At 46.4% G+C, this 15,351-nt stretch overlaps 1 protein-coding gene across 5 annotated transcripts in view; it reads left to right on the top strand.

Moving 5' to 3' along the window:
- The first annotated feature begins 452 nt into the window (after positions 1–452).
- The window catches only part of NCF2 (neutrophil cytosolic factor 2), a 46,591-nt gene continuing 31,692 nt past the window's right edge, over positions 453–15,351 (top strand). For 2 of the 5 annotated variants that reach the window (XM_061383445.1, XM_061383444.1), the window contains exon 1: positions 13,856–14,302. In XM_061383445.1, the coding sequence (XP_061239429.1) occupies positions 14,129–14,302 (174 nt within the window). In that variant the 5' untranslated portion in view covers positions 13,856–14,128. Of the gene's footprint in view, positions 910–13,850; positions 14,303–15,351 lie in introns of those variants that run through there. The other 3 variants (XM_061383441.1, XM_061383443.1, XM_061383440.1) reach the window with 3 other exon arrangements.

The raw sequence follows: 15,351 nt of genomic DNA, 5'->3' as shown, positions 1-15,351 counted from the left end.
TTTAAGGACTTCCCTAAGCTTGATCTCAACCTTGGATTTCAATTCTCCATTTCTGTTTCTCAGTTAAAGCAACAAGTATAAAGATAGATAAGAAAATGATGAGTGTAGTTGAGCTGTTTTAGAGCTAATTCAGGGGTATTAGTATTGTCACATTTTGCCTGAACAAAATGAAAGTGAATTGCTGGACCTTGAAATGCTAAATTTAAAACATGAACATTTGACTTAAAAACATAACCAACAGCCAATTTGTTAATAATTTACCTAGAACTGAGCAAAAGAATCTGATTTTTAAAGCTAACTTCATGGTCAACTGAACACATTTTTTTATACCCGCAGAACAGTATCTTGAAAGAAAAAAAAAAAAAAAGGCCTCTGATAAAGGATCCTTCCTGTTTGTCACCTGCTCTCTGCTTTCCCTCAGGGCTGGTAAGCAGGGCCCTGCTGAGTCTCAGGTCCTCCAGCTGGTACCCAGGTTGCTATGGAGATCCTAGAATTCAAAGAGAGAGGTTGTCTGAAGAGTCCCTGCTTGGGGCATGGAAACAGCTCAGTAGGAGCTTCAGCAGATGACACAGATTTTTCCAGAGTTAAAATGAAAGCCCAAGGGAGCAAGGATTCACCTGCCTCTTTTCCAGGCAGAGAAAATCTACTCGTTTAAGAGTTTGTCTCCATTTGACTTTGGCGAATGACCTTAGCTTCCCTTGTGACTCAGAGAGTAGAGAATCCACCTGTAATATAGAAGACCCAGGTTTGACCCCTGGGTCGGGAAGATCCCCTGGAGAAGGAAATGGCAACCCAGTCCAGTATTCTTGCCTGGGAAATCCCATGGACAGAGGAGCCTGGAGGGCTACAGTCCACGAGGTCACAAGAGTCGGACACGACTGAAGCGACTGAACAACAATGTCAGAATAGGTGAGATGCTCTGCGGTGGTAATTTCTCTTTCCCTCCTTTTTCTTTCTTTCCTTGGCTGTGTCGGGTGTTAGCTGCAGCATGTGGGATCTTTGTCGTGGCATTAAGCCTTCTCTCTATTTGTGGCAGGGAGACTCCAGAGTGCACAGGCTTGGTAGTTGTAGTGCCCAGACTGAGTTGCCTCTGTGACATGTGGACTCTTAGCTCCCCATCCAGGGATCAAACCCAGATCCCCTGCATTGGCAGGTGGATTCTTAACCACTGGACCACCAGGGAAGCCCCCCTCTTCTTTAATGAGCATAAATTGCCTTTGAAGTCAGACAGACCTGGGTTTTAATCCTGGTCATTGATGAGCTCTGTAACCCTGAACAAACTACTGAAGCTAAGACTCGGCTTCTTTTACTACATTGCGTTTTGGTGAGGAGTGAATGAAATGATGCAAGCCAAGGGCTTGAACTTGCTTGGCAAACAGTAAGAGCTCAATAGAGAGTGACTGTTAGATTATTCGGAGAAGGCAATGGCACCCCACTCCAGTACTCTTGCATTAATTGCCAGCACCCCTCTTACCCCTGAAGGATTCCAGCCTCTGCAACTACAGCAATTAGATGCCTATTTGTCCTCAGGGGGAAGCTGGCAAATATGGATTCGGACTCCTCTTTGGGGACCCACAGTAGCAAATAGGCAGGCATACTGGGAAGGAGAGGTGGTAGAAGGGACTAGGCGGGTCCTGTTCATTTCTGACAAAGATCTGAGAACGGTATATTCTCCGTGGGTCACTGGACCCAGCCCTTTCTTTCCTGATTTTCTTGCTGTCATTACCCCTCCTCCACATCCACACTGCTTGAGAAGCCTGGCGCCTCAGACTCTGTGTCCAGAGGGGAGGAGGTGCATGTGGGAAAGGTCTGTCTCAGACCATGACGCCCCCACCCACCCCCCAGGGCAGGTGAGCTCTGGAGAAGTCAGAATCCTGACTGCTTGTCACTAAGCCCTTCTTTGCAACCCTGGGTGTTTTCTTGGCCTGTTTGGTGCAATTGTGGAAATGGGCTGGGGTTTCTTTAGGCTAATTTAGCTGCTCAGTTCTGTTCAGGAGGAAGGCAGCTAGGGCTTATGCAGCAAGGAGAAGAAGGAAAAAACAAAACAAAACAAAACAAAATTTCATCAGGGGAGAGTTGTTACTACAGACTGAGCAGGGTTTCAGAAAGACTCTTGAATCTGGTGGGGCTCACGAACCTTAGGGCAAGGGGGTGTGGGCTGAAGTCCCAGGGCAATGCCACTCCTCCCACATGTTCAGAGCATCAAGCCTATGTGTTTAAGGCTTCCTGGAGATCCAGTGGTTAGGACTCCATGCTTCCACGGCAAGGGGCACTGGTTTGATCCTTGGTGGAGGAACTAGGATACCCCCCCAATATGCTATGAGGCACGGCCTTAGCCCCTTGCTTTCCCTCGTCTCCTCAGCCCCTCACAACCTGACTTCTGCCTCCTGTGAAAGGCCCCAGCTCTGGCAGTGCCCTCGGCCCTCAGCCTCCTTCACCACCTCCTTGAAGGGTTTCACCTCCTGACGTATGTGACTGCGTCACCCAGACTCTTCCCCGTCTCCCTGAACACTGGCTCACTGGACATTCCACTGACTCCACCTGTCTTACCTAGAAATTCTCTAAAGCTCAACCCTCATTTTCTTAAGCCGTATCAGCCCATCTCAGATTTATGCTTCGCAGAGACAGTGTGGCCAGAAACACTCTCACTCTGAGAGTTATTTGCATAAACCTGTAGGAGCGGATGAATTACCTCTCTGTCTCCTCCACTTCCTGTGGCAGCCACCGTGACAACAGCCTCCCAATCAGTCTGGCTGAAAACCCCGGGGACTCCTTGATCTTGGATTCCTCCTCCTCTTTGTCTCCATGTGCAGAACCAAATTGTCTTTGGCATTTATTCTCTCCTTTCCTCTTCTTGCAGCTGCTTTAGCATTACTCTTGATTGCCTGAGATATTACAGTAGCCTCTTTTTCTCGTTTTTATTTTACATTGGAATATAGTTGATACACAATGTTGTGTTAGTTTCCGGTGTACAGCACAAAGTGATTCAGTTACACATACACATATATCTATTCTTTTTCAAATACAATAGCTTCTTGATGTTTTGTTGCCCAGATAAGAACCACTTCTCCAGACTTCAAAACTCCTTATTCCCCCATCTTCCTCCCAGGGTTTTGTGTCCCAGTAGACAGAGATGGAAGGAGAAAGCAAGACAGGGTCTGGAAGGACAGTGGCTGCAAGAAATAGATGTCTCACCTACAGTTTGTAAGCAGACAGTGGAAAGAGGGAGAGAATGAAGGACGAAAATCTCTGTTCAGTGGAAAATTATGATACCTTCTAAAGCAGGAAGTCCACCATTTTGTATAAAAGGGGACTTTCTCAGGCTTTGATGACTCTGGACAGAGTGTCACAAATTTTATGCCTTTGATTGCACCTTGGCGTCGTAAAGCATTCTGCAAAGCTTTTGTGTGCTAGGAATTTCTAAGGAGGAAACAGCTACAGAGCTGTGAGCCGGCAAACTAGAAACTGAGAGAAAACCGCTTAGAGTTGGGACAGAGCGGGACTGGGTGTCCAAGGGTCTGGCTAAGGAGGTGGTGCCGGCATGCTGAGAGGCTTTTGCTCACAGCAGCCTGGAGTGGGAGGTGGGAATGTCACAATAGGGGATCAGCACCTCACGAGGCAAACAAAGATTGTTTGTTTACTTTTCTGTCATGAATCTGGAAATCCGAAAGCATCCACCGCCTATGAGTAGCTGTGTGCCACTGTTATATGGAATTTCATTTCAGTCTCTAAGGCATTGTTCTTAGAACCATTTTGCAGATGTGGAAACTGAGCTCTTGAGAACTGGCATGACTTACGAAAGCTGGCTTAGGTAGTACAAGACAGAGCGGGATTTGAATCCAGGATTTCTGACCTCACAATGTGTTCTTGGTGAAAACCCAGGATGATAGAGGGCCAGCCGTGCTTAACAGCTTCCATAGAACTTAGGGACGTGGATGGGACAGAAGTCACTGAGGCATCTTCAACCCTGGCTCTGACCAGCTCAGGTCCCCTGGGAAACCTAGGGGAACTTAGAGCGGCTCCCAAAGACTCACCCCTGGAGGAATGCTTAGGAATGTGCTGAGAAGTCTGTTACAGATGGTAGACTAAGACAGAAAGTGTTACCCAGGCCACAGCAAAGCTGCCAGGTTTTATGCTCTGTAGACGCCCCAATGGGATGGGCTCCCCCCAGTAACTTTCAGGAGCCACAAAGGCTCATCTGTCACTGGTGGCAGTAAGAGGGAGCAGGCCATGGGTGACTGACAGTATGTACGGAACTGGTTACAGAATTCACAGGGCCTTCTGCAAAGTGAAAATGTGTCCTCTTGTTCACAATCATTAAGCACTCCAAGATGGTGACAGCGGAGAATTGAACCAAGCGTGGGGACCTTATAAGCCTGGGGCTCTGAGCGACTGCACAGGTCATACATCCTATTATAGACTGTACGTGGCTTCACTTCTCACTGCCCTGATCAATATCTGTGTAGAGGAGTTTTCAGAGGGAGACATGCAATGCAGAACAAGGATTCTGCCATCTCCTTCTTTCCCCAATTCACTCAAAATAGCTGAATTATAACAGCCTCTGTTGATCAAACAGGCACTGTGGTCCAAGCCCTTGACTGTGCTATCTTTCCTCCCCCACAACACACTTTTCCCCCCAAGAAAAGAGAGGCTGTGAGAGGCTGTAAGACCCACAGCCAGCTGGAGGAATGTCAAGGTTCCAAACCCCGGTCTCTGGATTCCAGAGCTCTCCCCACTCCTGTGTGTTGCCTCTGCCTTTGAAGCTGGCAAGAAATGGAGACTTGAGGGGCTTCTGGTCAAGAAAGCTGATAGTTCCACTCGAGGTCAGTGTTTATCAGACTCCAGCTCTTTATATATCACTTCCATAATTGTTAGCCATATTTTCATTTCACCTATGCTGTTATTTATGGCATTTTTATTTCATTAATTCACTTAAAAAAAAACCTGCCTCATAATAAAATGTAACTGTGAAATTGTGGGTTTGGTATACTAGCTTTTACTTTTTTTCTAAGGTGGAAAACTACAGAGTCATAAAAGAGGGAGGAAGTGCTCTATGTCCTGATAAAGAAAAATAGTCCTTAATATTAGTTAAGAGAAAAGAGCAAGGTGCAGAACTGTGTGTCAAATGGTTTGTGCATAACAGGGGAGTGGCCAAGAGGTTAATACCCTGGACGAGGGCATGGCAGTCCACTCCAGTATTCTTGCCTGGAGAATCTCATGGACAAAGGAGGCTGGTGGGCTATGGTCCATAGGGTCACAGTGTCAGACAAGACTGAAGCGACTTAGCACACATGCACGCATGCAGGGGTTTACATTTGTATATACTTAAAATCTCTTTTGGGAGAATGCCGATAAGTTAACACAAGTGGTTCCTGGTGAGTGGGAAATGTTTGGCAGTGATCAGAATAATTTTTCATATTTGTTCATTTTGAACCACATGAGCATGTTACTTGTCTAAAAGTTTTAGTGAATTAAAATAATATAGTAATTGTGATGATAGAACTGTTTGTCTACACACTGCCTAAAATCATCTCATGAGCCATGGATGGTATGCACGTGTCCTTACTCAGGGGATATGGCTCTGATGGGTTTGATTCACATGAATGGAGTCATGGCCTTGGTAGACCTGTGTCAAGCAGGTGAACTCCTGGACAGGTGTATCAACCTGAATACTGAGAAGGACACAGAAGAAGCCCATCATTAAGCCAGGCTCTTGAGTCATTAGATGCTGATCAACTCCCTGTTGCTGATTGCTCTGAAGCCTTGGAAAGAAGCTAAGCCTGGAGATGAGGGATTGTGTCCCTTGTGAAGGAGATATGAGCTGTGTCTGCTGTGGCTGTTGAAATGTGAGCAGGTGGGGAAAAGGACTGAATGAAATGGGGGGCATTCTAGACAGTGCCTTCTTATCTGAGCCAAGTGTTCTGGGGAAAGACGTGAACACCAGCCAGGTCAGAATGGGAGCCCTTCTGATGGAAGACAGGCACCGTGCATAGGAGATGATGTGTACAAGAATCTTCCGAGTTAGGGAGCTGGTGCCCAGCTCCTGCACTGGTCAACAGAGAGATCATGCGGGTTTCTGGGTGGGTGGTTGAGTCAAGAGCCAACTGACACAAGAGTTGGTTGCACTTCTGTTAGTTTAGATTGCATTAGCTGTTTTGGCAACCATGCGATTCTGTTGACTCATGTTGAGTGTGCACTCAACTCAAATTGTTAGATGTCTTCAAATACATCCTTCTTAAAGAGCAATTGCCTTCCTATATTGGGGCGATTGAATCTTCAAACATAGGAGTAAATCTTTACATGTCTCCTGTTAAATTACAACTTGGAGTTTTGTGATTCAGTATGAGTCAGGCAATATTTGAATTCTGATTCTGTTATTCTACATGTTGATAGTCTCTCCAAGCTTTGAGTCACTTGTAAATCTGATCCAAGTTGTTTATAAAAAGGTTAAAAGCACAAATTGACATTGATACCTCAAGAAGATTCTAGGGACATAATATTAGGCCAACTAAACCATCTAAATTACTTTGTCTAGAGAATACCTTGGCCAAATACCCTTTTATATTTGCATATGCACCATTCTGGTTCACCTATCAGGAACATCTTCTCAAAAAAAGGAAAAGAGTTTGCTTTGGCCCAACTTGTTCTTAGTAAACTCATTCTGGTTTCTAAAATTCCAATTCCCTTTTGTTTCTAAGTGCCTTTGTTTAATAATCTATATTTTAGAATTCTTTCCAGGGATCAACTGGTAAGTCTCCGATATCATTTTAAGAATTCATGACTTTTAGACACCTAGAATCACATTTCCCATCCATCCTGGCTTTCTAGCATCGACCCCAGTCTTCATGGTGCTTCAACTGACAAGGTTTTAGGGATCATACAAACAAAATCTTTCTGCTCCTGGGATTCAGTGAATCTGGATTAGATGACTGGAGTTTCTTTAGACCAGCTGTCAGCTTCCTCACCATCCTCTGTCTGGGTCTTCATTCCCTGTATGACTTAGGAACAAAGTCGGAGCTGAGTAGTTCTGCTTTCTTGCCATCATCTGTTGATGTGACGTCATCTGCACCACGCCGTGACCCTCTATGTTCATCCTCTGACACTAAGGAGCTCTTTGTGTCACCCTTTAGTACTTTTGCAGCTTAACTCACTCTGGGCTTCCGCTTTCCCTGTACACCTTCTTTGATCTCTGCCAGCATTTGGATTTCTCACTGGTCAGGAGCCACATCATCTATCATTTGTGGGTCTGACTGCTGGAAAGAATTCCCTGTGGGACCCAATGCGGCTCCACTTCCTTCACCTTTGGGATCTCTGTGTTAATTTCTGAGAATCTCCCATCCCTCTATGGCAATCTGTCATTTTAGAGTCTTGGGCAAGGGGCAAACATCTATTTTGCATTTTTTTTTTATTATCCAAGGCTCTTTTTCATTTTTCAATTTTTTAAAAAAATTATGGCCTGTTTGTGCATGCTCAGCTGTGTCTGAGTCTTTGCGACCACATGGACTATAACTGCCAGGCTCCCCTGTCCAGAGGATTTCCCAGGCAAGAATAATAGAGTGGGTTGCCATTTCCTTCTCCAGGGGCTCTTCCCAACTCAGGGATCAAACCTCTGCCTACTGTATGGACATGCAGATTTTTTACCGCTGAGCCACCAGGGAAGCCCAGGTACCTTGTGTATAAAAGTTCAAAGATGGCAATGATCCTCATGTCTAGTGTGCTTAATATGAGGATACTTTAAAAGAATAGCCTTATGCATGTCTTCATCTGGATGATAAGATGGATATGTGTAACCAACCAAACTAAATAATTACAGTGACTTTATAAGCACCTTCCACAGCATTGATATTTAGCAGATGTTTTGAGAATCTATCATGTGATAGGCACAAAAGATAGCACTGGAAAACTCAGATGTAGGTCCTGTACTCCTGGAGCTTACAGCCTAGCTGGGAAACAGCCACTTAAACAGGTAATTACTATCATGTGTGGTTGAACACGTGGTTGGGGAAGTGGAGAGGCTGCTAGGAGAGCACTGAATGTCACCGAGAGCACAGGGTAGTAATAATAACCCAGCTGGTGAGTCAGGGAAGGAGAAGACTGGAACTCTATAGTGACCGTAGGCAGAATCCTAAGATGACCCCCCAATCCTAAGATGCCCATGTGTAATCCCATCCCACTGTGTGGGCAGGGACTGAGACTTGCTTCTCACTCACAGACTATGGCAAAGGTGAAGGGACTTTGCAGAAGTAATCAAGGACCCTAAATAGCTGACTTTAATCAAAAGAGAGATTATCCTGGGTGGGCCTAACCTAGTCAAGCAGGTCCTTTAAAAAGGGGTCTAGGCTCAGAGACTCGGTGACATAGAGATGCTCTCTCCATTGCTGGTCTTGAAGAAGTTCAGTTTTCCAATCGTGTCCGACTCTTTGCGACCCCATGAACCGCAGCACACCAGGACTCCCTGTCCATCACCAACTGCCAGAGTCTACCCAAACCCATGTCCATTGAGTCAGTGATGCCATCCAGCCATCTCATCCTCTGTCATCCCCTTCTCCTCCTGCCCCCAATCCCTCCCAGCATCAGAGTCTTTTCAAATGAGTCAACTCTTCGCATGAGGTGGCCAAAGTACTAGAGTTTCAGCTTCAGCATCATTCCCTCCAAAGAAATCCCTGGGCTGATCTCCTTCACAATGGACTGGTTGGATATCCTTGCAGTCCAAGGGACTCTCAAGAGTCTTCTCCAACACCACAGTTCAAAGGCGTCAATTCTTCAGCACTCAGCTTTCTTCACAGTCCAACTCTCACATCCATACATGACGATGGGAAAAACCATAGCCTTGACTAGATGGACCTTTGTTGGCAAAGTAATGTCTCTGGTTTTTAATACGATGTCTAGGTTTGTCATCACTTTCCTTCCAAGGAGTAAGCCTCTTTTAATTTCATGGCTGCAATCACCATCTGCAGTGATTTTGGAGCCCAGAAAAATAAAGTCAGCCACTGTTTCCACTGTTTCCCCATCTATTTGCCATGAAGTGATGGGACTGGATGCCATGATCTTAGTTTTCTGAATGTTGAGCTTTAAGCCAACTTTTTTCACTGTCCTCTTTCACTTTCATCAAGAGGCTCTTTAGTTCTTCTTCACTTTCTACCATAAGGATTGCTGCTGCTGCTGCTGCTAAGTCACTTCAGTAGTGTCCGATTCTGTGTGACCCCATAGACGGCAGCCCACCAGGCTCCCCTGTCCCTGGGATCCTAAATGCTACGGCTGCAAGGAAATGAATTCTGCCAACAATATGAGGGAGCTTAGGAGCAGACTCTTCCTCAGTCAAGCTTCCAGGTGAGTGCAGCCTGGCCCACACTTTTGATCTCAGCCTGGTGGAACCCGAACAGAGGACCAGCCAGGCCATGCCCAGACTCCTGCCCCATGAAAACCGTGAGAGTGAATGCGTATTATTGTAAGTCACTAAGTTTGTGATGAATTTTTATGCAGAAATAAACTACTAACCAGGTAGGCTAGACAGGACTAACTTATGACATCTTCCTGGAGAAGGAAGGCTTTTAGCCTCGAGGGTTTCAACCAGCCTTGCTGACGAAGGAGACCCACACTGAGTTTTCTGTGTCCTCCCTGTGAAATTCAGGCCAAGTTCACATGTAATAAATGAGGTCTCCCTGCCAACTTCCTGAGGCTTCCCTGTCTCGTACTCAATGTCAGTATCTTCTGATGTTAGATTTAAGGAAACAGGATGTACATACTCTGCCTACTATTGTAATGTGCCACACTGTATGCAAATAAGGGTGATAATGAAAAACTCCATAAAGCTATTTCTTCAAGTAGGGTTCCGGTTTCTTCATTTTGGTTCATTTAACCAATCAGTGGTCCACAGAACACCTGCTATGTGCCTAGAGCGTGAAAGAATGAGGGGAAACTGAGACCTGTTTCCACCCTTTGGGGAGTTTGACAGAGAAGCCACAAAAAGTTAGAAAAAGCTGAAGAATGATGAAACGCTAAGCTCTGAAAGTGGGGCATACATGCATGCTCAGTCATGTCCAACTCTTTGCAACCCCATGGGCTGTAGCCTGGCAGGCTCCTCTATCCATGGGGTTTTCCAGGCAAGAATACTGGAGTGTGTAGGGAGGAGAAGGTGATTGCTGACTGCCAAGGAATAATGAGAACAATGAGTTTAATTTCAGGGGTCCCTCCCTCCAGAAAAAGGAAAGCCTTAGGAATATTCTTAGCTTCCCGTTGAATGAGCACATCCAACAGGAGTTTATGATCTGTGAGCAAAGCAAATGCAAATCTTGCTTATACAGAACTTTGAAATAACTTTGCAAACATTGAGCTAAAACTGTGAGATTCAACCGGTGTCTTAATGTATTCAATAAGAGTTTTCTGAACACCTAATATGTCAAGTGCTGTGCCAAGAATGGAAAATATAGTGGTATGTCTGTCAGAATGTTTTAAATGATAAAAAACTGAAGACACTATTCAAATAGCTTAAACAATAAACAGACTTATCTCGCCAACAAAGAAATTCTGAGAAAATTAGTTCCAAGATGGGTTAACTTAGGAGCTCACCAACATAATTAAGGATCCAGGTTTTTAGTTTTTCATTCTCTTTTCCTTAAAACAATGGCTTGCTCTTAGCTGGCTTTCCTCGTGGTCACAAGATAGCTGCTACTGTTCCAGGCGCAGCTTCATAATACTGTCCAGGGGAAAAATAAGGACTGTCTTGTTTCTTTCCATGTGTCTTTTTTTTAATCAGCAGGGCAAAAAAATCCTTGCCCAGAAATCCTCAGCAGCCTTCTCCAAATGTGTTATTAACTAGAATTCCATCTCACGCTTGTGCCTGAACCAGTCAGAACCCCACTCCTTGGGGCGGTGTTGGGAGTTTATCTCTCCTGAGGCACTTGGCCTCCAGAGAGTGGAGACTTGAACAGAATGGGGGTTCTACCAAAGGAAAAATGGGGTATGAAGGAAGGGTGGTTGAGAAGGTCATCTACTAATAGTATTGATGGCTGCTGCTGCTGCTAAGTCGCTTTACTCATGTCCGACTCTGTGCGACCTCATAGATGGCAGCCCACCAGGCTCCTCCACCCGTGGGACTTTCCAGGCAAGAGTGCTGGAGTGGGGTGCCATTGCCTTCTCCATCGATGACTACTGTAATACAATTACAAATTGTGACAAACACCGTGACCCAAGAGAACTGTGTGCTGTGAGAGAGAGAAAGGACGAACACAGGAAGGTCATGGATCGAGAAAGGCCTTCCTGAGGGAGTGAAAGATGAATTGGAACCGAACCAGCCAGGCAAAGTGTTGGGGGAAGAACATCCCAAGCAGAGGAAACCATTTAACAATGTGACGTTGCATGGAAACACTGGGAAGGAGTGAGGAAGGGATGGAAGGGAAATGGTGTGGCAGGGATTGGCGGGGGGAGGGGGCGCAGTGTGTAGAGAGGATCCTTCCGGCACCGTGGGAAGGAGTTTGGTTTGTATCCTAAGAGTAATAACTAAGGCACTGAAGGTTTTAAAGCAGGGGCATGACGTGATCCAATCTGTATTTTTAAAAAGATTAGTCTGTTGACCCTCCCTCCCACCTCCCACCCCGCCCCCTCTAGATTGTCGCAGAGAACCAGGTTGAGCACTGGTTCAACTGTGCTATAGTTCCCTGCGCTATACTGCAACTTCCCATTAGCTGTCTATTTTACACATGGTAATGTACATATTTCAATGGGAGGAAACATGTGTATACCTATGGCTGACTCATGTTGATGTATGGCAGAAACCAACACAACATTGTAAAGCAATCATCCTCCAATTAAAAAGAAACAAATTATAAAGATATAAAGAGTTTATGCTGTAAAAAAGAAAAAAAAATAGTCTGGCTACTCTGTAGGGAATAGATGGATGCATGTCAAGAGGTTAGATGACATGTTCATCCACAGGCTTATGGTGGCGTGGGGACAGGGGTGTAACTGGACAGAAATGAGTGTGCACAGCACTGCTGGGTCTCTGGGGGAAGCAAGGATGGGGCAGTCTGTTTGAGGAGCTAGGACACACATACACACTCTTTACTCACGTGAGGGTGACTTAGAACCATGTGGGAGTTCAGAAGTAAGATCACAGGTCTAGGGGCTTAAGACTGGGCCTGAATTCAGCACAGCTTCTGGAGGAAGGGGATATCTGAGCAGGGCACCCACGTCTGTGCAAGGTGGGTTTGAAGGAGCAGACATTGGGAAGGGCAGCCCAAGCAGGGGAGCCAGCAGGAGCCAAAGCAGAGAGGCAGGAAATGAAGACCCAGGGGGGAAGAGAAGCAAGCGGTAGAGTTTGTAGGGGCCTGTGAAGGACATTCTGGGAAAATAAGACTGGAAAACTCATAGGCATCAGCTTCCGGAGAGTTTTGTGTGGCAGACTCTGATAACAGTGTCAAAAGAAAGCTTAAAGTCTAGCTTAGTTACAAAACCACTTGGTTTTCCTCAGAATAATCAACGTGCTGATTGAGTTCTATTTTTTCACCAGGTGGAATAGCAGTATCTCTCCCTCCCTGTCATCACTGCTATTGGCTGGTCATTTGCCAAGGATCTCTAACTTCTTTTTGGAATGCATCCCTTCGTCATGTATTGAGTGTGTTCCCATTCTAGGAGCTGGGAATCCTAGAATTGAAAAGGCATGGGCCCAGCTATTCAGGAGTCTAAGAGCTTGGGCAAATGAAAAGAGAAACGGCAACAAATACAATTGTTTGGGAGGAGGTGGTACAAAGGAGGGGGGAGTCTCTGCTAGCTGGAGTGTGGAACTAGATTTCAGGCAGGGGGTGATATTTCACTGGGCCTTCAGGAATGAGTAGGAGTTTGCCAGACAAAGTGAGATGAGAAGACCTTCCAAACACAGGGCATGCTCCCTACAAAAGTGCACACACATCTTCCCAATTCTCTCATCTTCAATCCTATAAGCCTTATAGAATGGACATTTTTAAGTTTTATTTTTGGGCTCTTAGGGGAAGTTTGGTGATAACTGACAGGTGCTTCAGTAAAGACAGAGCGAGTGTTGCCATCTAAGCATTTAACCCTCAGAATTGCATTTTACCTTTACTCTGGAGTGTGATTAACAAGAAGCCAGGATTTTAGTAAATCAAATTCGTTATACCCTCTCCTCCCAATTATCTTACTGATTTTTCTACTTTCTCAGGGCAGCGGGGAAGGAGATGTACATCTGTGTTTTAGGAGACTAGTAAACAGATCAGTCATCAGTGAGAACCCTTGTCTCTTCAGTTTTTCACAGGATAAGAGAAGTCATTCGCTGTCGTATTTGGCTCCTAGTTTTGTCATTTGTAGGAGATTGGTCCCCACTGAGCTTCCTAAGTGTTCCTCAGACTCAGACGGTACTCAAACGGTACTCAAAAGTACCTCAGACTCAGACGGACACCCAAGACCATCCTACTCGGGAATCTGATTGCCAATTTCAGCCCGAGATAAAAAACCAAATACATCAAGACAGTCTGTGAGGGTGTGAAAGTGTTGGTCGCTCAGGCATGTCCAACCCCTCGCCACCCCATGGACTGCAGCCCGCCAGGCACCTCTGTCCATGGAATTCTTCAGGCAAGAAGACCGGAGTGGGTTGCCATTTCCTACTCCAACAAGGGTGTGAGGAAGTGAGCAAAGAATTCATTCTAGACTGAATAGAACTCTTCTGTCACCCAACACCCTCGCTGGACAGGCAGCCAGAAGTCGCCTTGAACCTGGGATCAGAGCCCTGGCCAAAAGCTGCCGCCCCGCAGAGGCGGCGGGTGGGAGACGGAGGGGAGGAGCTGGGGGACAGAGCAGAAGCATTTTGGGGAACTGCGGCCTCAGGGCCAGTATCTGATGTACTTCCTCTCTCCCCCACACTCCGCCCCGCTTGCCCTCTTTCTCCTTCTCTTTCCTTTTCTCTCACAGAACTGACTGCTCTGTGCGTCCGTTGCCAAAAGGTGGGGACACTTCCTGCCGCCTTTGCAACACTGAGAAGTTGTCTTGAGGAGCCTGAGCCCCAAGTCTGAGCTCCAGGCCAGGAAAGTGAAGGCGGGTTTGGGGTGGCCCGGCTGGGGAGACACGGGCTTGCCCTCTCCCCCGGTCTCCAGGCAGCCCTCCCGGTTTGCACCTGACCATGTCCCTGGCCGAGGCCATCAGCCTCTGGAATGAAGGAGTGCTGGCAGCTGACAAGAAGGACTGGAAGGGAGCCCTGGACGCCTTCACAGGGGTACAGGACCCCCACTCCAGGATCTGCTTCAATGTGGGCTGCATATACACGATTCTGGGGAACCTGCCGGAGGCGGAGAAGGTGAGTGGAGGTGTCTCGGCCCCCGCCTCCCCCGGGGGCCTCTGTCTTAACTGGTTCTCAGCCCGGGCTGCACTTTAGAACCCTCTCAGGAGCTTCTGAAGAACAAAAGCTGCCCCGGCCCAACCCACCCCCAGAAATTCTGATTCAATTGGCCTGCGGAGCAGCCTGGGCGGCCACCGCTTTGAAAAGCTCCCCAGGTGGTTCGAAAAGGCAGCCCCGGTGGAAACTGTTCATTGTGGGTTTTGTTCTCCTTTATTCTCCATCGATTACATTCAAATCATTCTGGAAACTTTCCTTAACACCTTTTTGAAAGCCTCTCCTAGTTCTGTTTTCCTTTATTGACTGCGAGCCACAGAATCTCTGTCTAAACTGCTTAACGTCTGATTTCCAAGAACCTCTTTTGGCTTTCTAAGACCTTCCTGTGAGTGAGCTTTGCTTGCCCAAGAGATGAAGAGAAGGCACTTAAGAAAAATAGGTTCCCCCTCAAGTGACAATTCTGATCCATTATGTGGAGCACTCTACAAAGGAGTCTGAGGCTGGTGGAAGGAATGCAGATGGTGATTGATTAATGATGTCTACTGAGGACTGGTGGTGTTCAGTCTCTTTGAGACCCCATGGACTACAGCACACCCAGCTTCCCTATCCTACGTCATCTCCAGGAGCTTGCTCAAACTCATGTCCATTGAGTCGGTGAGGCCATCCAACCATCTCATCTCTGTCATCCCCTTCTCCTGTCTTCTGCCTTTCCCAGCATCAAGGTCTTTTCCAATGAACCAGCTCTTCGAATCAGGTGGTCCAAGTATTGGAACTTCAGCTTCAGCATCAGTCCTTCCAATGAATCTTCAGGGTTGATTTCCTTTAGGATTGACTGGTTTGATATCCTTGCCATCCAAGGGACTCTTAAGAGACTTTTCTAGCACCACAGTTCGGAAGCATGGATTCTTCAGCGCTTAGCCTTCTTTATGGTCCAACTCTCACATCCATACATGACTACTGGAAAAACCACAGCTTTGACTATATGGACTTTGTCGGCAAAGTAGTGTCTCTGC

Source organism: Bos javanicus, chromosome 16 (assembly GCF_032452875.1).
Source record: "Bos javanicus breed banteng chromosome 16, ARS-OSU_banteng_1.0, whole genome shotgun sequence".
In the NCBI taxonomy this organism is placed as follows: Eukaryota; Metazoa; Chordata; class Mammalia; order Artiodactyla; family Bovidae; genus Bos; species Bos javanicus.
This window is presented reverse-complemented; position numbering and strand designations above follow the sequence as displayed.